The sequence below is a fragment of the Coffea arabica genome, chromosome 2c (genome assembly GCF_036785885.1).
Source record: "Coffea arabica cultivar ET-39 chromosome 2c, Coffea Arabica ET-39 HiFi, whole genome shotgun sequence".
In the NCBI taxonomy this organism is placed as follows: domain Eukaryota; kingdom Viridiplantae; phylum Streptophyta; class Magnoliopsida; order Gentianales; family Rubiaceae; genus Coffea; species Coffea arabica.
This window is the reverse complement of record NC_092312.1, coordinates 19,533,487-19,554,979: the sequence shown is the minus strand read 5'-3', so window position 1 is coordinate 19,554,979 and position 21,493 is coordinate 19,533,487. Positions and strand designations below refer to the sequence as shown.

The 21,493-nt window shown below is 37.6% G+C and overlaps 4 protein-coding genes across 15 annotated transcripts; all 4 read right to left on the bottom strand.

The window, feature by feature from the left end:
- Positions 1-1,371: 1,371 nt before the first annotated feature.
- Positions 1,372-5,875, bottom strand: LOC113726637 (metacaspase-1). 8 transcript variants are annotated; one of them, XM_027250452.2, is made up of 7 exons: positions 5,739-5,875; positions 3,944-4,031; positions 3,330-3,776; positions 2,900-3,230; positions 2,684-2,804; positions 2,215-2,449; positions 1,372-1,663 (listed from the first exon to the last, which is right to left on the bottom strand). In XM_027250452.2, the coding sequence occupies exons 2-7, from the start codon at positions 3,996-3,998 to the stop codon at positions 1,632-1,634; spliced, it is 1,221 nt and encodes a 406-aa protein (XP_027106253.1). In that variant the 5' UTR covers positions 3,999-4,031; positions 5,739-5,875; the 3' UTR covers positions 1,372-1,631. The 8 variants fall into 8 exon arrangements, with proteins under 8 accessions (XP_027106253.1, XP_027106254.1, XP_071931109.1 ...); XM_027250453.2 differs by having other exon boundaries at positions 2,215-2,409; XM_072075008.1 differs by lacking the exon at positions 5,739-5,875 and adding an exon at positions 4,582-4,744.
- On the bottom strand, positions 5,013-7,751 carry LOC113726638 (metacaspase-3). 3 transcript variants are annotated; one of them, XM_027250455.2, is made up of 5 exons: positions 7,228-7,751; positions 6,529-6,859; positions 6,332-6,452; positions 5,739-5,894; positions 5,013-5,286 (listed from the first exon to the last, which is right to left on the bottom strand). In XM_027250455.2, the coding sequence occupies exons 1-5, from the start codon at positions 7,679-7,681 to the stop codon at positions 5,227-5,229; spliced, it is 1,122 nt and encodes a 373-aa protein (XP_027106256.1). In that variant the 5' UTR covers positions 7,682-7,751; the 3' UTR covers positions 5,013-5,226. The 3 variants fall into 3 exon arrangements, 1 of the variants encoding a protein (XP_027106256.1); XR_011839135.1 differs by lacking the exon at positions 5,013-5,286 and adding an exon at positions 6,103-6,216 and having other exon boundaries at positions 5,770-5,894; positions 6,332-6,455; XR_011839136.1 differs by lacking the exon at positions 5,013-5,286 and adding an exon at positions 6,103-6,216 and having other exon boundaries at positions 5,770-5,894.
- Positions 7,752-8,700: 949 nt separating this feature from the next.
- On the bottom strand, positions 8,701-13,386 carry LOC140004388 (metacaspase-3-like). The gene is made up of 9 exons (XM_072076812.1): positions 13,312-13,386; positions 12,654-12,725; positions 11,858-11,911; positions 10,962-11,032; positions 10,533-10,762; positions 9,846-10,239; positions 9,293-9,404; positions 8,942-9,121; positions 8,701-8,757 (listed from the first exon to the last, which is right to left on the bottom strand). The coding sequence occupies exons 1-9, from the start codon at positions 13,384-13,386 to the stop codon at positions 8,701-8,703; spliced, it is 1,245 nt and encodes a 414-aa protein (XP_071932913.1).
- On the bottom strand, positions 12,424-19,882 carry LOC113726636 (uncharacterized). 3 transcript variants are annotated; one of them, XM_027250450.2, is made up of 6 exons: positions 18,712-19,882; positions 15,772-15,910; positions 14,751-15,695; positions 13,344-13,783; positions 12,858-13,097; positions 12,424-12,725 (listed from the first exon to the last, which is right to left on the bottom strand). In XM_027250450.2, the coding sequence occupies exons 1-4, from the start codon at positions 19,578-19,580 to the stop codon at positions 13,409-13,411; spliced, it is 2,328 nt and encodes a 775-aa protein (XP_027106251.1). In that variant the 5' UTR covers positions 19,581-19,882; the 3' UTR covers positions 12,424-12,725; positions 12,858-13,097; positions 13,344-13,408. The 3 variants fall into 3 exon arrangements, with proteins under 3 accessions (XP_027106251.1, XP_027106250.1, XP_071931108.1); XM_027250449.2 differs by lacking the exon at positions 12,858-13,097; XM_072075007.1 differs by lacking the exons at positions 12,424-12,725; positions 12,858-13,097; positions 13,344-13,783 and adding an exon at positions 13,872-14,412.
- Positions 19,883-21,493: the final 1,611 nt, after the last annotated feature.

The following is a 21,493-nucleotide window of genomic DNA, read 5'->3' as shown; positions in this document are numbered from 1 at the left end:
TTATTTCATCTTGTAGCCCCACCTTCTCTATAACAACCCCCTTGGCTTCTCTTGCAAGTCCTAAGCTTTTTGTTCTTAATAGGCTAATAGCCCTCTCTCCTATCCATTCTCGTAACCCTATTCATCTCTTATTTTACCATTCTTCCTCCCATGTATATTATAGCTAAAACTTTAACTATCTCGGCCATAGTTTGCCCTTTCCCAATCTTGTCCCATGTTTCAACTTTTTCACTATTCATAACTCAATTTCTCATTTTTCAAGCATTTTTTTTACCAAATCAAAAGATGGAATCATGATTTTGGAGAAAATTTGATTTGAAGTGTAAATTTTGTGAAATTTTACTACCTTTGAAATTTTTCTATGAACAAACATTCTGAAATGGTTTTTAAATAAATATTTGCAGTTAAAAAATTTTAAAAAAGGCTTCCCAAAAAAACCATTAAGGCATGCATTTCTTTAAAGGATAACATGCATACGCATAGCAACTAACAATTTGAAATGAAATAATTTTAAAAATAACTAACAATTGCAAATGTGAAGAATAGATATGGGAGTTGAAAGGATATTTTATGAATTAAATTAAATGCGAAATGCTATGAAAAAAAAAAAAAGGAATTGGGAGTTTGGAGGTGTGAGGAGGTTTGTTCCTGAAAATCTCTACTCAAATTTATATAGACTAGTGCTTAAGGCACACTTTAAGGTGTATGCGATTAACAAAAAAAAAATATATTTATTACAGTACAATTATCTCTGCAAAAAGTTTTTTTTTTATGGATTTTATGGGTCAAATTCCATTAGAATTCAAATAATCATACACGAGACAAAGATGATGGAAGTAAAGAAGAATATGTGAGAGTTGGAAATTAGCATGAGAAAATTGTAGTTAGTTGGAGGTCTGCTTCAAATAACTATCTGTGATTGAGACAAATTTACCCTTATTATTAAGGGTATATTAGAAATTTTAAAAAATAACATTGTGTGTTTACACTACACAATGGCACTCTCTCCTTATATATTGCACAGATAAGGGTTAATGAGTAATAGAAATAAGAGTAAATTTAAAAACAAACAAAATTAACACCTAGTTAACTATCTACACAGGCTTTATTATCATAAAAATATACAAATGAAATGATTTTAAAAAATAACTAACAATTTCAAATGTGAAGAGGAGATGTGGAAGTGGAGAGGAATATATTTTATGAATTAAATTAAATATAAAATGCTAGAGAAAAGGAATTGGTAGTTTTGGAGGTGTGAGAAGGTTTGTTCGAATTTATATAGGTATATATAGATACTTTAACATTTATTCTTGAAATAAAGATAACTACTTAAAAATAATAATAATAATAGTAATAAGACTATGAAAGTCGCACGGAGGAAGTATTTGTTTATTTACTTGGATCAGTACAATGTTGGCCTCGGCCAACATAAGGGAGATTGCGGGATGTGTGCTACATCTGGTCTCAGACATTCGAAATTTGTTTCGTTCCACTGGTGATTGATTGGGTTTTTAAGGTCGAAATATTTTCCAATCTACATACAGTCATATACATCCAAGTCAAGCGGAAGATCCTCGTAATGTGGCTACGTCTTCTCATCCTAGAGACTCAATGGCTTCGAGTAAATATCAAATTTTGCAGAAGACGACAATTGTGGCACCTGCAGGATGCAATAACCAATAAAGAAACAGTGAACGGGAAACTGAAATCCAAGCAAATCAGTACCATACTATTTATATTTGCTGATGGATCAAACGGAAACTTATCACGCTAGCTAATAGAAGGACGAGGATGACCCCGTATTATTACTTGCTCTCTCCCCTTCGGAGCTCAGGCATCATGAGAATGCCATATGAAGGCTACCTTACAACTAGGAAAACAGAGCATCAACTGGATAAGTTTAGTAATTAAACCCGTGGCCCTCTCAATTTTTTTGGTGTTGAGATGAACATCATTACCCTGGTAATGCTTTTTTGGCATTTTGCATTACGTAATCTTCATAAGGTCCAAAATTACAATGAGTGGAATGCGTTTAATTAGCTTACGTGACAACAATTTATGCTCGAGATCCACTGCAGAAATTTTACTCTCTAGTAAAGATAGATATGCCATGCACAGGAATTAATAGAGGGAGTTGTACTATCAAAATATAAATTCGATGGGCAGGCATTGTCCAGTAATGAATTGTGGCGTGTCGGTGTCGGTGCTAACCTGTGACAAGTCTGTGCCCAATACTTTTCTCAAAAGAGCTGAAATGGGTCCATTTAGATGTGTTCCAGCTTTGGCATCCCGAATTATCTGGCTCATGGAATTCAGCAGGCGACCATACGTCAATCCGGGTTCCTTTTGTGCAGCTTGGATGAAGCTGTACGTCATGGCTCCGGTGACAGCGTTTCCTGAGAGAGCCTGAACCAGTGACGTTTTTTGAACATGCAAGTTGCTCGATCTGGAGTGTACTTACTTTAAGATCTCTGATATTTAGAGTTGTGAAATAACAGCATCTTGCAGAAAGCAAGAAACTTTGTGGAAACTCTCTCTCTATTCGTCAAGTGCCTCAATTTATTAGGATTGGAAGGAATTGCATATTCAATTTTATGTGATCTGCTACGTACCCCATTTGTTGCTGGTGTCGCACGAATACAAGAAATTTAAGAGGCAGATACTAAAACTGGTTACTCACCATGGTATCTACTGATACTTGATGATCATCACAAGCGCTAAAGGAGATGGCCAGCCCACCACTTGTACCTTTGTATGTGGATGACAAGAAACCATGATCCTCCCAGACATAGTATCCTTCACTACAAGATAAAGAAATACTCATTTTTCTTCTCTTTTGGCTAGTCCGGAATCTGCTTCTTAATTGCAACTGCATTACAGCAATACCTATGCTAACCTGTTCATTCTGCACAAAAATGGCAGATCAAGGACAGTGCCGCTGTGGCATGCATCAATGATGGCGTGGAGCTTGGCGCCACTGGGCAGTGGCTTCACAATGGTGGCATTGATCTCGTCATCCAGTATTGTTCCTTCAATTTGGTGATCAACTGGCAACAACATTTCGTCATACCCATCTATCTCGTCTCCATTCAAGTCACGCTGTTGTGAGCCATGACCTGAATAGTGAAATACTAATGAATCACCTGATTGGCAACCTTGGACAAGCCACTGCAAGGCCTTTCTGATATTGTACTTCGTCGGGATCAAGGAAGGATTGGGCTCTTCTTCTGCAGATTAAATATGCAAGTTTTATATCAGACAAATGTGGAGCTTAATTTTCACAAGGCCAGGGAGTTTCAAAATTATATGATGCAAAGAATTTTTACCTGAAAGAAGAAGTATGGAGTCATTTGGAAAACCCATCCTCTCAACCAGAAAATATTTCATGCACCTTACATCGTTGACAGTTCCTTTTAGCCTATGTCTCTGTCCATAGTAGCTCACTGCACATAACACTGCTCGTTTCTTCCCTTTTGCTGGAAAAGGCATCAGTGAGGAAATAGGTCTTGCAGGTTGGGCATAACTACCATAACTCGATGCCTGCATAGGGTAGTTATTAACTGATGCTACCATTGAATTAATATTGCTGGAAACTGTATTAAGAAACCCCTTCAACTTATTTGTTGCATCGTGAAGTGAACTTTGAGCTTGACCAGGAAGACGATCATTTTGTTGAACCCGTGTTACAGCTTTACACACTGCACACTGAATATTTTGCGCTCTGGGTGGCACTGTCAGTTGAACCCCACACCAACTGCACCTTATTCTCCTACCTGACATTTCTATTCAGTGAGCTTCTTGCGGATGAGATGCTGATGGATGAATTCGAAACAAGTCCGTAAGGAGTTGTATTTAAGCTTGTAAAGGGTTGACACGTTGAATTTATTGCAGAAAAGCCAAAGTAGAGATGGGGAATCAGATACTTCCCCTTTAAACCTACCTTGGCCGACCCATATTCTGTTTGACCCATCGTTTCCATTAGTGGAATATTTCATGTCTTTGGGCTATTCCCTTCAATAGTAGGCCACCTAGTTGATATATGATAGAGGCAAATAAGTAGACAGCATATCAGAATAAAATCTCATACATGCAAAAGTAACATCCAAGCCAAGGCTAAATACAGTGACAGAATGCCTGTGAAACCTTACTGGTGAGGAAAGTTATGACGCAATTTATATGCAAGTTCTTTCATGAAAGAAAGCATTACTGGTGAGGAAAGCAATGCTCTCTGATTTCATGAAGGTTGGCTTTGTGGGAACGGACAAAGTATCACACTTTAGGGATTTTTTTTTTTGTCCTTTTATTCTCTTTAGTGCTGAATAGAAACTTTTCTAAACAATCTTGTGGGTTTTTTTTAGCAAACAAATATGAAGCCACTAACTTTGTTGAAATTTTTGTTTAATGGTTTTGTTTCAACCAAACAGTGGCTTTGCAAACAAATAAGTTACTCGATGCATACCCTCCAATTTTCTATCAATTGTTTTGAAAAAATCTCATATTATTTGGAAGAATCTACTAATAAGGATGCTATCTGTATCCCTTTTACTAGATAAATCCAGAGAAATTGACTTGTCTCACCTGAAGTTTTGAAAGGAAGAATTTGATTAGGTGCATTTGTTAAATCTTCAGTTAAATTCATGACAAATTCATCACGTATCAAACTTGTTGACGGCTTGCTGAATGAGCTCTTGCAGTCCTATATTGGTACATCTTGGCATCGCTCACTCTCAGAAAGAGCATAGCTAGCAAGGGACAGCACAACCAGATTATACTATGATATATTAGTTCTGGTTTGGCTCTCAGATGTAATGTACGACATCTCCAGTCTTTTGATCTTTCGTATCAGTAATGAATACCCAATCAAAGTAGCAACTGAAAAAAAATTTAGGCACTCGTTGATTGTGTAGTTTTCCATATGAGACTCGGATAACATAGGAGATGAAAAGAAGAGCATTCTATAGGAGACGGCTGGAAACTAAGTGTCTTAGACATGTAAATTACACCAGGGATTCATGTGAAATACGTTGCACTTTTACTCATACAAATAAAGTACTAATTATCAAACTGACAGTCACCATGTAGTGCCTGTATTATGATTTTTTTGTGCATAGCTTCAGCTAAAGTTAAAGGGAGGGCATTTTAGACTTGAAGAAGCTGTTATACGACTCAGGAAGTAAAGCCAGTACACTTGGTCCTGATTATCTGTTAAAAGCATAGCTGGATCTATAAGATTATCGCCTTTGAATAAATATCAAACTGTTCAGAAGAGGATAGTTGAGGTTCCTGCACAATACCAAAGTAAAACACGCTGTTACATCTGCTTTTTAAATATGAGTACATCAGATGCATATGGGACTGAAATTGACCAGAAATCAACTGCTCATCTCCTTCTTAAGCTCTTGATTTGCCCCTGAACTTGAATACTTTTAGCTGTTTTAGTTTCCTTACAAACTGTAAGGCATGCTATATTATTGGGTCATGCTTTTTTCTTCCTCATTTTTTTCATCCAAGAGGTTTCTTTTTAATTAAGCCAATCAACAATTTACATGCATGTGTAGGATGGCATAAGACTGTTTTTGAAATTGATACATCTTTTAATCCCCTGCTATCGATGGCATGATTTCACTTTTAATTGAGTCGCCAAAAGTAAATGCTTTACCATTCATTGTAAAAGAACTAAAATTGACATGTAGAAAGCAGAAAAAGCCTTGGGAAAGCATGTCAATATTCAATACCTGTAATGAGCTAGTGAAATTTAAAAATCCATTTTGTGCTTTACTGATACTGTTGCGCATGGTAGAAAGTAAGCGCCCATATGTCAATCTTGGTTCACGTTCTACTGTTTGGATGAAGCTGTAAGTCAGGGCGCCAGTCGCTGTGCCTGTGAAAACCTGCTCAGGCAACATAAAATGTTACGCCATAATCGTATTCCAGAGGACTAAACAAGGGTCTGACAAGCCTTTTTTGGGTTGTATACTGCAGATTATGGTACAAGACCTTATTAGTTTATTTTTGAGGTCCTAAAGTTCTGGAAAGTTTTGAGTGCCAAACAAAAATCGAATTGAACTTAAGCTAATTAAGAAGGTCTGAGGGATGCACAGATTCTTTTCTGTTTTGGGCCAATCAGATTATTTCTAGCAGGGAGAACTTCATCTTTCACATTCAGTATCAATTCTGCGCGGTCGATAATAAAAACTGATCTGCTGACTCATTCTGTACATTAAAATGCTTAGTGAGCAAAGGAGAATGATTAATTATCCATGCTATTCTCGAGAACAAGCCAATTGATTTGAAAATCAGAAGCAAAAGAAATGTTTTGAGTACTAACAGTAGTGTCCCCGGAATTTTGATCATCATCACAGGCACTGAAAGAGATTGCTAAGCCACCTCTTGTACCCTTATATGCAGCATATGGAATGCTATGATCTACCCACCGATAGTATCCTTCCCTACTTTACAACAGGACTTTGTAAGTAATCATACTGTACTGCTTACAGCTTCAGAATGGACAAGGAAATTATTTACCTGTTCATCCTGCACATGAATGGCAGATCTAAGAAAGTTCCACTGAAGCAAGTGTCGATGATGGCATGAAGTGTTGCACCCCGGAGCAGTGGCCTTACTATGGTAGCATTGATCTCATCGTCCAGGATCTTCCCCTCAGTCTCATAGTCAACAGGGCACAATGATTCATCATGTCCATCGATCTCATCCCCATCATGGTCTCGGACACGAGAGCCATGGCCCGAGTAATGAAACACCAAAGAGTCCCCTGATTGACAACCTTGCACAAGCCAGTGTAAGGCTCTTTGGATGTTATGCTTGGTTGGGACCCGAAAAGGATCTTTCTCTTCTTCTGCAAAATTTCAGAATGAGCTATAGTCTGGACAGTTGAGCTATTTTTGAAAGATATGACGTTAGCTGTCTATGCTTTAATATCCATTGATTTATATTTAAAAAAAAGGTTGAACTTTACTCAGATCTTAAAGTAGATTCAGGTATTGACAATTCTTTTCATTCCTTTTGTTTATAATCCTGTGGGAAATGCCATTTACCACACCTAGGTTAGATATAGAAGACTTTCATTTCCTTAGCATAGATTCATGTTCTTCAAGATATCAGACTGAGGAAAAGTACTCCATTACCGATCACAACTTTGCATCTCTTACTTTATAGTGACTACAAAACTTAATTTTGTTTCACAGGTGGGATTGTGGTGCATACCTGTTAGAACAATAACAGAAGAATTAGGAAATCCCATCCTCTCAACAAGAAAATATTTCATGCATAATACATCATTAACACTTCCTTTGAGACTCTTTGGGTGCCCCTTGTAGCTCACCCCACAAAGAACAGCCCGTTTTCGCCCATGAAAAGTGGGTGGTAGCACCTGCATTGGCATTTGATACGATTGCATGTAACGTGGATAGCCATTTAGCCAAGAAGGCTCGAAATCTTGCTTGCAGCAATTCCTATATGCTGGAAACCCCATGCCAATGCAGTTGTTTGATGCCCCATTGAGATATCCATTCCCTTCAGGATGGAAATAGAGATCGGGGCTGTGCTGGAGCTGTATGATATATTGGCAGTTAGGACAGCGTACTGAATTTGCTTGAAGTTGGAGAGGCAGAAGCAGATTTACCCCACACCATTGGCATTTCTCTGTTCTTGTTGCCATTTCTTTTCTTTTAAAAAAAAAAAAATCCTGGGATTGTGAATCTTGGTGGGGCAGTGAAGGTCAAGGTAGAAGTATTTGATCATCAAAATTCACAACATATAAAGGTCTCATTTATCTCCTTTGCTCAGGGATGATCTCGAACGAATCTATATTCTTTTGTCAACGTGAAGTGAGCATCATATATGTCAGCCACTATAATAAATGTTCTAAAGAACCATATTCAGTCTTTAATTATGCTTTTTGCAGTTTTTTGAGTGGCAGAATTTTCGTTCCTGTCTTGGATTTAGTGAGTGGAACTGAAATCTGAATAGCATATTTGGGTTTTTCTGAGTATTTGATTCCAGGAGTGCACTAAAAAGAATCAGCTTGTGCTGCAAGTTTTTAACTTTGAAGGAAACGACCAAGGTTTTAGGATTGAAAAGCTCGAGCTATTCAGATCGATACAAGTGGAAAAAAGTGTCAGAAATGAAGGAAGTATTCTGCATTCACCAGATAAAAGAAAATCTTTGCCAAGTTTACTCCATGTATTTTGCAAGTTATTATATTAGTCCATTGCCAACTTATTGTAATTTTAGACCATGGTGCGAGTTTGCTACCATAATTAAGCATTATGTACTAATTTAGACTATGGTGCGAAATGGTATTTACTTCTACGATTAACTTTTAGCTGGACAAGAAATTCCATCATTATGACGGGAATGGACTCCTGAAGAGGCATCCTCCAGCATCCGTAATGGGAATTCGATTCACCGCCTTCTTTCTAATAGCATAAGCTTTTCATTCTGGCAGATTCTTTAACATTTTCGCTATACGCAAAGTATTTGTTCGTTTCACAGTCCAACTATTACAGTATAAATTGAACTTTTCCAAGTGGTTGCCCTTGTAACATATTGCTGGGTATCGCAGCATTTGCACTCGTCCTGAGTTATTCGTACAAATACAACATAACCAGGGAGAATTACATCTGCAATGACTTGCATTATTGCGCCAAAAAATGAACTTTCATGCTTCACCATTGCTTAGAGGTTGAATGAGGAGTTAACGTTGAATGATTCGGAAGATGATAGCATTGGATCCTGCACGGTGGCGGTGCAAAACAATGGATCAGCAGTGAAATTACCTAGAAAGAGGTTATGGAGAGGAGATAATGCGCCAACAGCAAAAATTTTCAATCGGAAGGGATTAGACTTCCAAACTAGCTATCTCTGTGTCAGCTTATACTAAGTGGCCAAAGGGACGTTAAAGTAGGAAAGTCAGTACCTGTAGCATCTTCTGGTGACACATCCGTTTCAGCATTCCGCATCCTCTTTTAGAATTATTGGCGTCTTGGATGGCAATGTGAATAGAATCGAGAATTCCATGATATGTTATTTCTTTGTTCTCCACGACTGCTTTTATAAATGTGAATGTCATGGCACCAGCAATCTCCGGAGAGAAAGCCTACATTATTAGGTTGATACAAGAGGAGAGTTTTAATTAGCAGTTAAATTGTCATTGTCATATACTACTTATCAATGATACGACTGGTTATGGCTGAAAATCACCCTCATAACCACCCGCCATTCGCCATCGTCGCGTGGAAGAATACCACAGCAGCTTTGGGAAACTTACAGAGGTATCTGAAGCTTGTTGATAGTCCTCACAAGCACTGAAACAGATGGCCTTCCCTCCACTTGTACCTTTATAAGCACCTGATGCAGGATAATTATCTTTCCATCTCCCCCTAGTGTGAAAAAGAAATAAAATTTTACCCAAAAACATCTGCAACGGGGTCTATGTAACTCCCATGAATGGATTTATAATCATCAGTTACACACAATATAGTAGAGGGAGAAAGTGAAGCTTAATCTCAACCAATAAACTTCTGAAGGAGAAAATATCAGTGTAACATGGACCGGATGCTACACTATATAGGGTCCTTTAGTCCAATGACTTGACTTTTTTCTTCGTTGGTGGATCTTATTAGCCTGAAGGCTTTCTGACTTTTAAGAAGTAATATGATCAAATCCAGTCTGTTAATTGAAATCTATATCGTGGGACCATAATGTAACACTAAAAAGAGTCGTTTCTCTTCCAAATTAAATGCCTATATCCCTTAGTAATTTAGTATTGAACCAAAATATGCACAAGCAGTAAAACGAAACCATCGAAAAAAGGCCCTTACCTGTTATGGTCGTACACTCGCGGCAGATCAAGAACAGTTCCACTGTGACAAGCATCAATTATAGCGTGAAGTGTGACGCCTTGTGTAAGTGGTTCAACAATCATTTTATTGATGTCATTATCGATTATGATTCCTGCAGTCTCAAAATCAAGAGGACAGATTGCTTCATCAAAACCATCGATCTCATCGCCGTCAAGATCAAGTTGTTGTGTGCCATGCCCCGAGAAAGAGAACACCAAAGAATCCCCTGATTGCGAGTCTTTCACTAGCCAGTCAAAGGCCCGTATAATATTTATCCTTGTTGGAGGCTCAAATGACATAAAATCTACAAGTTGTTTAGTGTCTTTGTAAGGTGCATCAATTGGAAATAGTAAAAATAGTAACATATATGGTACTACATCAGGAATGGAAGAAAACTATTAAGGAAAGTGTAATAGGCCTCAGTTACAATTATACCAATATATAAGACTGAGAAAGTATTTCCAAGTGAAAAATCAGTAACAACTGCCACAGGAATAAGATGAACAAGGTTCAAATGAATGTAAAGATACAATAACCTGATGTCTATGATATAATAACCTGATGTCTATGTTCAAATTAGAAACAATTCAATTCCTCACAGATGTTCAATCTCATGCCCCCTGCATGCTTTCAACAACATTTATCAGTAATTGTTACCGGCAATACCTCCTAGGACAAGGATAGCATTAGTTGGGAAACCAAATTGCTGAACGAGCAGTTTTGCCATGTTCATTACATCTGGTGTTGTTCCTCTGAGCTTGAATTTCTTATTCTGATTGTAAGATACTCCACAAAGTAGTGCTCGCTTCCCTCTTGGTGGTGTATCTGATAGTCTTGCAGCAGGAAATTGGCTGAAGCTGGGAGAACTTCTTGGACTGATACCTGAGACTTTCTTACTGAAATCATGGAACCGTTTTCGTTCAGTGATGATGTTACCTTGATCATGGCTCGGCCATTTGCTTTTGTCCAACGGAACCGATACTTGACTATTGCCAATCAAAATAGTTCCTTGGCATCCATGGCATCGGATTTTGGTTGCATGTTTAGTTACTGATGATATTCGATGGCATGTTTTACAAGTAACAGTATCCATACCAGTAACTGTCAACTTTTGTATGATTCAAAGATTGACAACCCCCGGCTAAGTTCTCAACTTTGGAGACTTCCTGCAAAAACCAAAGACAACTGACAAACCAATAAGAATGTAAGCAGTAGATGTAATGGAACTCTTTCACAGTTTGCAGGAACTCGGGAGGTTAAACTTTGGTTTCGTCTTGCGGTGACATTTATGATTTAACTAACACTACTGCTACGAATTACAATGGTAACCCGCCATTTGACTAGAGGAATAAGATATTCCTTAAAAGACCTGGTTCAAGATTTAGGAGGGACAAAGGTCCTTTTAAGGGAAAGTGAAGGGTGGATATGACAAGATTTTCATGCATGCAAATTATGGATCTAATTGCAAATATAAGGAGCTAAACTCTTTCTTACCCAAAAAAAAAAAATTAATTATTGTACAGTAGATGTTGTAGAACTCAAAGCTGTTCCGCCCTTGCGTAAATTAATTATTCAGGGCAATTTGACTGTTTACAAGATGTAAACTTGAAAACACTGTTTAGCCGCGAGACACCAAATTGTAAGAACTCATGTTGTAGAAGTCGCAAGAGGAGACTAAGCTGAAGCATAAGTTCTGTTCCCCACATTTCTTTTTTCTGGGTAATAATAAATAGTTCTTTACAGTCAGTCAAGTACACAGCGGTCAAGATGGACAACTTTCTTTTCTTTTTTTTTTTGAACCCTTTATTCTATGCGTGATTTAAGTGTTCAGAAGTTTAACAAATGCTCGTTATCTTCAAATGAGATTCGAAGAATCAGATGCCCAGCCAACTACGCACTGAAGGGGCGATACCGAATCCATCCACTTTAAAAATTCCCACCCCGGCCATGGACGTTCATCATCATCTCTTGGAGGCTTGGAATAGAAGTACAGAAACCACAATTGCTTGCCCTGCAATACTCCCAACCCATGCACGTTCCAATAACTAGTTCGAGCAACAGAGACCGTCAAAATAATGTAAAAAGCATCTTTGAAATGATCAAAGTCCCTTCGTAAATAAGCAAGGCAATGCAGATGTTTCTGTTTACTGCTAAGGCAGAATTGGAGGGAAAGTGTCCTAAAAGACTAGGAAAGGGTGGTGTTCGTTCACCACTCTGCCTAAACTCGGGTTCCTAGTTCCAACCCTCTATAGAATTTGATAACTAGAATCGATGTACTGACGAGTTTTGCAGAGACGAGCAACATAGATTTTGCAACAATAATCCGTCAAGCACCTAAACAAAGATACATCCATGTAATTACATTGCAAGCATGTTTTACCGCCCCTCCTTCCCCCCCTCTTACAATTCCCATGGTTTTCGAAACACATCCTATCTGTGTGATAAACCTAGAACCCGAAAAAAGCATGTAGAAGAATTTCAGTTTTGTTACCTGTGCACATATTGCAAACTAATAAATCCAACCTTCCAGAAACATTTAAACAGCAAAGAGAGAAAATGAAAAACGGTGCCAGGAACAGATGACTATATATAAATATTTAAGTACTGATGCTTGTGAAGTTCAATCCTTAGCTCCAAGATAGTAGGAGAAACTATATCTAGCACTGTATCATATAAGCACAACATATACATACACAGACAAACTTTTGGTAAGCCTACGACCAAAATTGATTAGCTAGGTAATCCATGCTATGTAGGTATGAACATACTAGTCACGTTTCCTACTACCAGCAAGGAGTCTTTCACCGAGCAACCACCCAGCAACAGAAGCAAAAGAAAGCAGTCAGTAGCGAATAATCCCTGCAGGATGAGGAGACATGAGTAAAGAAAGAGCCACCAAGGACATGGAATTGATAAGAATATGAAGCCAAAAAGAAAAAGATAATAATAATAATAATAACAAATAAATCAACGGAAGGATTCAGTTGCAACCAAATTATTTTCTATTGGGGCTCATCTGCTTCAAATTCAGCCAGCCGATAAAACATCAAGGAAGTAGGCTCAAAACAAGGGGTATATATTCAAAAAAAGCCAAGCAGTCAAAGTCTTCGTGTTATGCCCCTTTTGATCATATACGCAGCCTAGTGTTGAAAACTCTAACCCAGTATTCAGTGTTGAAGGCTTCATTTCATAGCGCTTTTAAACTAGCAGAACTCAATTTCGATTCAAAACCTGAAATCAATCACCAATTTGAAATAAGACCACTAAAATTTAATTTCAGTTGTCTAGTCACCCAAAATACGATACTACTAAAACTGGGATACACTACTCCCCAAATATGCACAACATCAAACTGATGTCAAAAAGTGATCAGAGCAGAAGCAGCAAATTTTGAATTCATAAAGCAAAAGAAGAGATAGTCCAAGAATCTTGTTATAACTTTTACATTATCCATCAGAAAGAGCACACAATAATTACCACTGTGTATCTGCAGAGTCAGCCCCAAACTAAGTAAGCCCATGAACCTCAGAAGAGATGGGAACTCAATGACAGATCCTGGAAAAATGCCCAGATATTTTATCCTTGCAAGTTGTACACATATATCCAATAGAATCCGACTGAAGTTCTGAATCAAAAGCTTCAATTTTGAACTCTGATCTGCACCACACACACACAGTTGTGAATTGATGAGTGCCAGTCATATCTAGTTGATCTGCCTGTGAATCAAATCCAACTGAAGCATTCAATTCTTCTCCCTTCCCCGTATCACTTGCCAAATTCATGGAGACCTCTGGCAAAGATGATTCTTGCCCATCTGCAAAATCATATTTGAAGGGTCCCATATCATCCAACTCCAACTCCTCAAAGCTTGGCAAATTCCCAAGTTTCTGGCTTTCCAAGAAAAATTCATCATCTCCCTACAAATAAACATGGATATCAATGAACAAATTCTCATACATCAATATATATATATATATATATATATATATACGAGTACAAATAGTTCCGGGCAGCTGATTAAATCTGGACAGGGAGTATCCCCCTTGATAGGTCCCAGATCTACCCAACAATTCCATGATTAATCTCTAAACATCATGCAAGGCATAAATTGTATGTTTGTTCCATTAATTCTAAGATTCTCAAAATTTAGCAGCTCATTTCTAGGTTTACCATATCTACACCCTCTATTAAATTAGTCAAAACTGCAGACAGTTAAGAACGTGAGATTTACAAGCTTCAGAAATGTCAGTAACTTGATTTTTTGATTGCCACAAGTTTAAAACATGCGCGCCGATAATGAGCTAAGGTGAAAAATTTAAAAATTTAATCTGAGAAACAATAAACCTAGAGGAACAAAATCTGCCCTGTCACTTTATGCAAATCTAGATGCACACTTAGAAAATGAACAGATTTCATATTAATTTAGCAGGGCAAATTAAAAGGAAAAATGCATCATATTGTTCACTAGAAATTGCTGAATTTCCACAAAAATGTCATTTGTGGTTGTTGTATTATCTTCTATCTTGCACGGCGCTTCAAAAATGTCCTAGTTCAATAAAAACAAAAAATGTTAATTGGCTTTACTATTCTTAACTCTTGAAAAATAAGCTGACAAAAGCTTTCTATAACCCCGGCCAGGGAGAGCAGAAAATGCTCTTGTGACATGGTGTCAAGCAGTCTAGACATGAAGTGGTGCAAAAGTTTAATGAAACAAAACTTGAACTTCTTTGCAGGTAATACAATGTCCAATTCACATTGGAACTGAAGAATTCACACAACACAACCATTTCTAGGTGTTGACTCAAAGATGACAACCACCCAAAACTTACTATACGTTCCAAGATGTTATCACTATGATAAAAGTTACTGCATGCATTTCATTACCTTGTCTGGGACAGAAGAAAAGTAGTCATATGCTTGCACCAATGGTGTTGAGGAGGAAGAAATTCCTCTATGATGCACAGTTTCCTCACCCATCGGTCCCTCAGAATTTGCAACATCATCACTTTGCTTAGAAGACCTAGGTCCAAAACCTATTTCTACAATTTTGTTTCCATATTCTTTCAACTCTTCAGCATCCTTTGTAAGAACTTCTTTCAGGTTAATTTCGATAGCCTGCCTTTTGTTACACGTGCTCATTCTCCCATCATCCATAAAAGAATCACTTTTATGCTGATTTAAGTCTAGATTCAGCGTTCTCCCAGCATTTAGACCTTCCAATTGTGAAGGCTCAGAAACCAAAGTTGCTCCAACATGAGTGTTGCCAGCCAAGGTTTCATTCAAGTTCATTACACTAGGGTGGGAAATTTCAACAGCAGCAGAACTAGGTCCAGCACTAGAAGCAGCGGATGTAAAATTATGAGCTATTTCAATTAGAGCATTTTTAGATGTCCTCTGGCACAGGCCCTCCCATGAAGGAGAATCAACACTCTTCTGGACAGAATCTGGAGTAGGCAGTTCTGAACCTTTGACATGGTTCCTGACATGAACCCCGACATGACCATTATAACTACGCCTTTCTAGGAAGACCTTGTGGCAGAATTGGCACTCAAATTTTCCATCTTTGATTATCACCCCATCTGCTACAGCATCCCCAAACTTATACCTCCTTGTAGTCCGCTGGTGAAATGACATAAGATGCTGCAGGTACAAATTCTTTTCATCAAATGTTAAGTTGCATTTGTAACATTCAAAAAGGTCCTGAACCTGAACCTCAGGGAGATTGTCTATATCCATTAAGCCAACATCATTATCATGACCACCAGATGCTGTCAAGTAGGGGACAATCTCATGACTTGTTTGATAAGCATTGGTGATAGAACCTGCATTCTGTTCCATAGCCTATAAATCATATTTGCAGAAATTTTTGAGGAAAAACTCAAAGACAAACAGGGTAGTAACTTACCCTTCGTGAAGCCACAGCACCAGCTTGCTCAACTATGGAAGTCCCCTGATCCACTGGCTGATTTGAGCTTTTGGCCTCAAAATAGGAGCGCAAAAAAGATGAAGCCTCCTTGCAGGAGAGAAATTGTTCCCCAGTAGGGCTGGCAACAGAAGAATGAGTAACATACATTAGCAGCACAAATGACAAAAAATATGGAGTAGAAAGTCAAATCGCACATGATAAGTAAATGAACTACTCATCAATTTGTCACCTCCACAATAGTTACTATGTTGCATAACATATCAAATATTAATTAATTAATTCAGCTCCAAATCATTGAAAAGCAACATCTTGGTATGCGATACTGCCTTAAGCCAAGTTTAATGGAAAGAATAAAGTAGACAAGAGACAAAAAGGGAAAAAAAAAAAATAGGCAACTATCCTCCCAGAACTTACGTCTATTATAAGGGGCCAGAGAAATTGTAAACTTAGACTCTGTGCATACACATATCTTCCACGACGCATATACCTTAAACCTCCAGCAACAATGACTATTGCATAAAAGTGCTGCATATGAAATTTAATGAAACCTTAACGCCTGAACGAGTTACTACATGAACTACTTTGGCAAAATAACAGATAGTTACTGCTAAGGTAGTCATGCCTCAAAAGATTAATATTATCTTGTAATGGCCAAGTATATGCAAAATGCACTCCCTTCCCAAACTTCCATGAGAAAGAGAGAGAGAGAGAGGTAGGTCATCCTAGATGTTGGCCAACAAGAAAATTTTCAAATAGGATTAAGGCTTAAGCAACCATAACCCTGGCCAAATTGACAATTTTCATCTAGTTACAAAATTAGCTACTCCAGAAAGGTACATATCATTAATATTCCGTTGCTCTAGAGATTGGCATGTTTCCTCAAGGAATTTTCTTCATTATCTAAAGAAAGCTGTTGCCAAAATGTCCATTTTAAGGAAAAAAAAAGCTACATTTAATCACAGATTGTACAATTTCACAACGTGCACTCTACACAAGTACTTTATCATATTAGGTGCAAAAAAGCGGTTAGCAGCTAGAATTAAAAAAAGGGGAAAAGTGAAAAGGTTCTAGAAGCATAGAAGACCAATCAAAACCCAATTCTAATATGTAATGATACCAAACATGATAGATTAGGTTTGCTATAGGAAGAAAGCAATTGATATCCACAAGTTGTATGACATTATAATTACTTACCTTTTAGCTCACTTTGCAAGAAAATCAATGATAATTTGAGCTTCAGAATCTGAAGGATCTCAACCCAGTAATTACAATGCAAGGAAAAAGTATTAACACCTAAGAGCTACAATTGTCCTTGGGGACGCCTAGACATCCAAGCGGATCATAGAAGATGTTTGGCTTCAATCGTAATTAAATCACTAAATCATCAGAATATGCGCATTATGTACACAGTTATCCTAACACAATATGAATTAGTTAGAAATATTGAGAGCTTCCAACACTGTGCAAAGTTAGATCAAACATTTCAACAGTGAAATGAAAAGTTTGTGCCTCCATACGCGAAACAGAGATTTTGCATATCTTCCGTCTCAATTCACATATCATATTATTGGCAAGAATCAGTTAAAAACCAATATTCATAGAGGACAAACAAGTACAAGTTACCCAAAACTCAATAAGTTTAAGGCTACTAATTAAAGCGGACAAACCAAATAAGATGGACTAAAACGACCCTGACGATTCTCTGAGTCTTGAAAAACTTAAAAGACAGTTTTTAGATAACCTAATTTCAGACTGTCATCAACATGCCATTCTCGTCAACTCTGCCATGCTGACCATGATGAGATGGTTTTACCTTAATGATCCACTCCTCCTGCTGCTAGTATTAAAGTAGCATCAGGCAGGTCATAATGGTAATGCAAAACAAACAATACAGCTGCAGAATTGTCAAATTAATTGGCTTCAAAAGACGGCATTGAGATGCACACCATAGGTCTACAATTTTTGGCACAGGAGCAGGTTTAGATCTGCGCTGCATGTGCAATAAAACCCATAGAAATGAAACATATTATTATGTGTTAAACACCTAGACCTGATAGTGCAGGAAATGCTTTAAACTCATGATTCGTAGAACATCAACTTAATAGGCAAAGAGTGCCCTATGTATCCTCACTTTAGATGCATGTTTCTTGCATCCGACAAGAGTTGATATTCCTGCCGGTTTAATGACAAAACAACCTGCCTATGGATCCTCTACGGACTGTCTCTGTAAGAATGCCAATATTTTAAAAGTTACTCGGCAATAATCATCAAAAGACAATTCATCCATAATAAAACCAAAAAGACCACAGCTTAAAGATCTAGTATACTTTAACCAAACTGGCTTTCTAAGAAATGTTTCATAGGAGAAAAGTAAAGCGAGAAGACCTTATCCACTCAGAACGCAATATTTTGATGCTTTAAAAGTCGTGATATGATGATTCAAATTAAAATCACACGATAAGATAGAAAGGGACGCATGATGGGTCATCTCTGAAGGAGCATCTCCAAATACATGTACAAACAAAACCACCAGTTCTTACAACTGAATGTTTGGTCAACACAATTGTCAAAAAAAACTCTTATATAACAAACGTGAATACTGATTGTCATGTTTTGAGTTGTAATAATCATGAACCACAAAGTAAACCTTGAACAATGTCTCACATAATCTCAACAAAAATATTTCCACAAGGTTCTACGAAGCAGCACATGCTTTCAAGAATATGGATTACTGCTTACAGAGTACTTGAGACAGCATGAGTTCAAGCACTAAAAAAATAAAAAATCATCGTATCACAGCACAACGGTGATATATTATGAAGGTATCACAGAGGAAAACAAACATTTAACTAAAATGCAACGTTGTCATTGACAACTATGAATGATATCCACAAAGAAATGAAAATGTGGGATAACAACCTTATGATCCTGCGACAATACACCCACACACGGCCATCTCGCCTTCTAAGGCCAAGCAAGAGCTTCCAGCCAATGGGCAATGCATCGCCAAAATCACCAGCATCAACATACTTCCTCTTCTTCCTTCTACTACACCATTGTCCCTCTAAACCCCTCAAAAACTCTAAAACCCCTTCCTCTGTCTCCAACCCCATTGTCCTTCTCCCCAATTCAGCACTATAAAACTCATCCCCATTACTCTCCAACGCCGCAAAGTCGACCTCCAGCCCATTTTTGTTCACTCTCTCAAGCTCCATCCCCACCCCATTTTCCAACAACCCCGGATTCCACCTGACCTTTCCGCCCCTCTTCCTCTTCTTCTCCACAACATTCACCGCAATTGCCATTTTTTCTTGCAATCCCAACCCCACCGGCTGTGGAGGCGGGGGAGGTGGTCGAGGTGGCAGAGGCGGTGGCGGTGGTGGAGGCGGGCAATTGGTAGCTGAATTGTGGTTAAGATAGTGTTTTAAATAGTGGAGAATGGCGTGGTTTTCGGGGTCAGCAGAAGGGGAATGTTTAGGCCCGGGAAGTAACCCCGGGAGGCGGGTACGTGGGTGGAGGTGGTGGTGATGATGGTGGCTTTGGCGGAGGCGGGAATAGGTTTGACGGCGGCTACCAGAGGACTCGTTAAAGAGGGAACGATCGATGTTGGGGACTACGACGTCGTCAGAGCGGTGAAGGTCGAAGGCGGAATTGGAGCATTTGGAGAGGGTGTAAAGCTCTGACTGAGATAACTTAGTTATGTCTATATTTGCCAAAGATTCTAACTTGGGCCCACATGAAGAAGAAGAGGAGGAGGGCGGTGGAGGAGTGGTGACCGCCGTGGCCATTTTCAAAGCAACACTCTCAACAGCGGTGACCAATAAAAGAGTAGTAGAAGTACGTGATTTTGTGCCGTGCCAGGAAGGTCTTGTGGTTGTATGAAAAAGAGAGAGGGGAAATGAAGGACGGCGAGATGGGGAAAGAGTGAGTGAGAAAGAAAGAAAGTGGGGGAAGGTGGCGGTGGTGGTCGTGATGGTGGTGGTCGTGACCAAATGGACTGAGGACTGGGGCGTTAAAGATGTCTGAAGCACTGACAGGTGGATTCTACTACAATGCTACTGCCCCCGCAGTGGGCATATAGTACAATGCTACTGCCCACTGCGGTATTTGAATTTTTTTGCTCCAATTATAAACACATTTTTAAATTATTTTTTATTTATTATCAATAAAATCTTTTTTTATTTCATGCACGACCATATCACGGAAGTTTTGTGATTGGATAGTAGATTATTTGAAATAAAATTTGAAAATAAATGCTACAACAATTTTTTATGTGATATATATAAAATAAAAAAATTATTGAAAAATATATTAATAATATAATTAAATAAATTTTTGTAATATATCATTTATGTTAAAAATAGTAAAACCCTCAACCAGGTTCCTGTACCATCCGCAATTATATAAGCAAGCAATACCTTATCAATTGTGACATATCTCCTTTATTACTTCAAAACTAGTATTGTAACCCGTGCACGGATTTATGTTTAATAGAATAATAATAATAGTAAATGAATTATTTATATTAATTACATGAAAATGTGGTTAAAATTTTAAAAGAGTGCTATTTTAGTATCTAATTTATATTGTATTTATGTAACTTATCTAAAACCTTAAACTATATTAAAAAATATGAGCAACGATCATAAAAATACCTAAAAAATACTAAAAATACACCAAGTATAACATTTTTGTTTGGATAGTGTATTATTTGAAATATTATTTGAAATAATTACTGTAGCACTTTTTGTGATGTGATGTATGTGAGATAAAAAGGTGATTGGGAATATAAAAAGGTAGGTTGGGAAATGTGTTTATGATGTAAGCGAAATATTATTTGAGATAATTTGGGTATCCAAACATTCTCATTGTTACTCCTTATTTCCACGTTCTCTCCTCTTGTGCTATTTCCCCTCAACATTCTCCTACTCCTCGTTGCTCTCTTTCTTGTCTGCCTAACTCAACTTTCCATATCTCTCAAATTTTCTTCCTCTCACAAACTCTATCTTCAAACCAACGATTTTTTAGACTATTGGCCACCACTAAAAATTTTAAATTTTGATGGGGGTAGGAGGTAAAGAGTTCGAACATTGTCTCTTATTAATGTACCACTATATGTGGCTTTTTTAAAATCTATAAAGGTGCGTAATGTGCTTGTCTGATCTGATGATAGTCTATCAATGTGCCACTGTTGTGACTTTTTTTAAATCCATAATCGTCTGGACTGATAATAGTTCAGTATCTGTTGATTTCTCTAAATCCCGTTGAGCCTCTCCCCCGTATTGTAGATTAGAGTAGGAGTAGAAGTAGAAGTAGGCTACGTTTCTACTACTTTTTCCATCCATTTATAATTATAAAAAGTGACCAATTTTTCAACTCATTCTTCAACAAATGAGTACAGGTATGCAATTTTATTAGTTTCAAATGGGTAACTCAATTGAACCCATTAATTATTAGCTTTTAAATGGATAGATTGGGACAACTTATTTAGTGCTAATTAAATTAGATGTAAAATCAAATTCATTAATAAGTAAATTTAAATCACTACCAATAAAATAATTGTATTCTAATTTTGCAAAGGTATATTTAACTCTACTTTTTGCAAAGGTATATTTAACTCTACTTTTTGCAAAGGTATATTTAACTTTCTTTTCCTATAATTTAATTTTTATTTTTAAATTTTTATTAAATTTTATCCTAC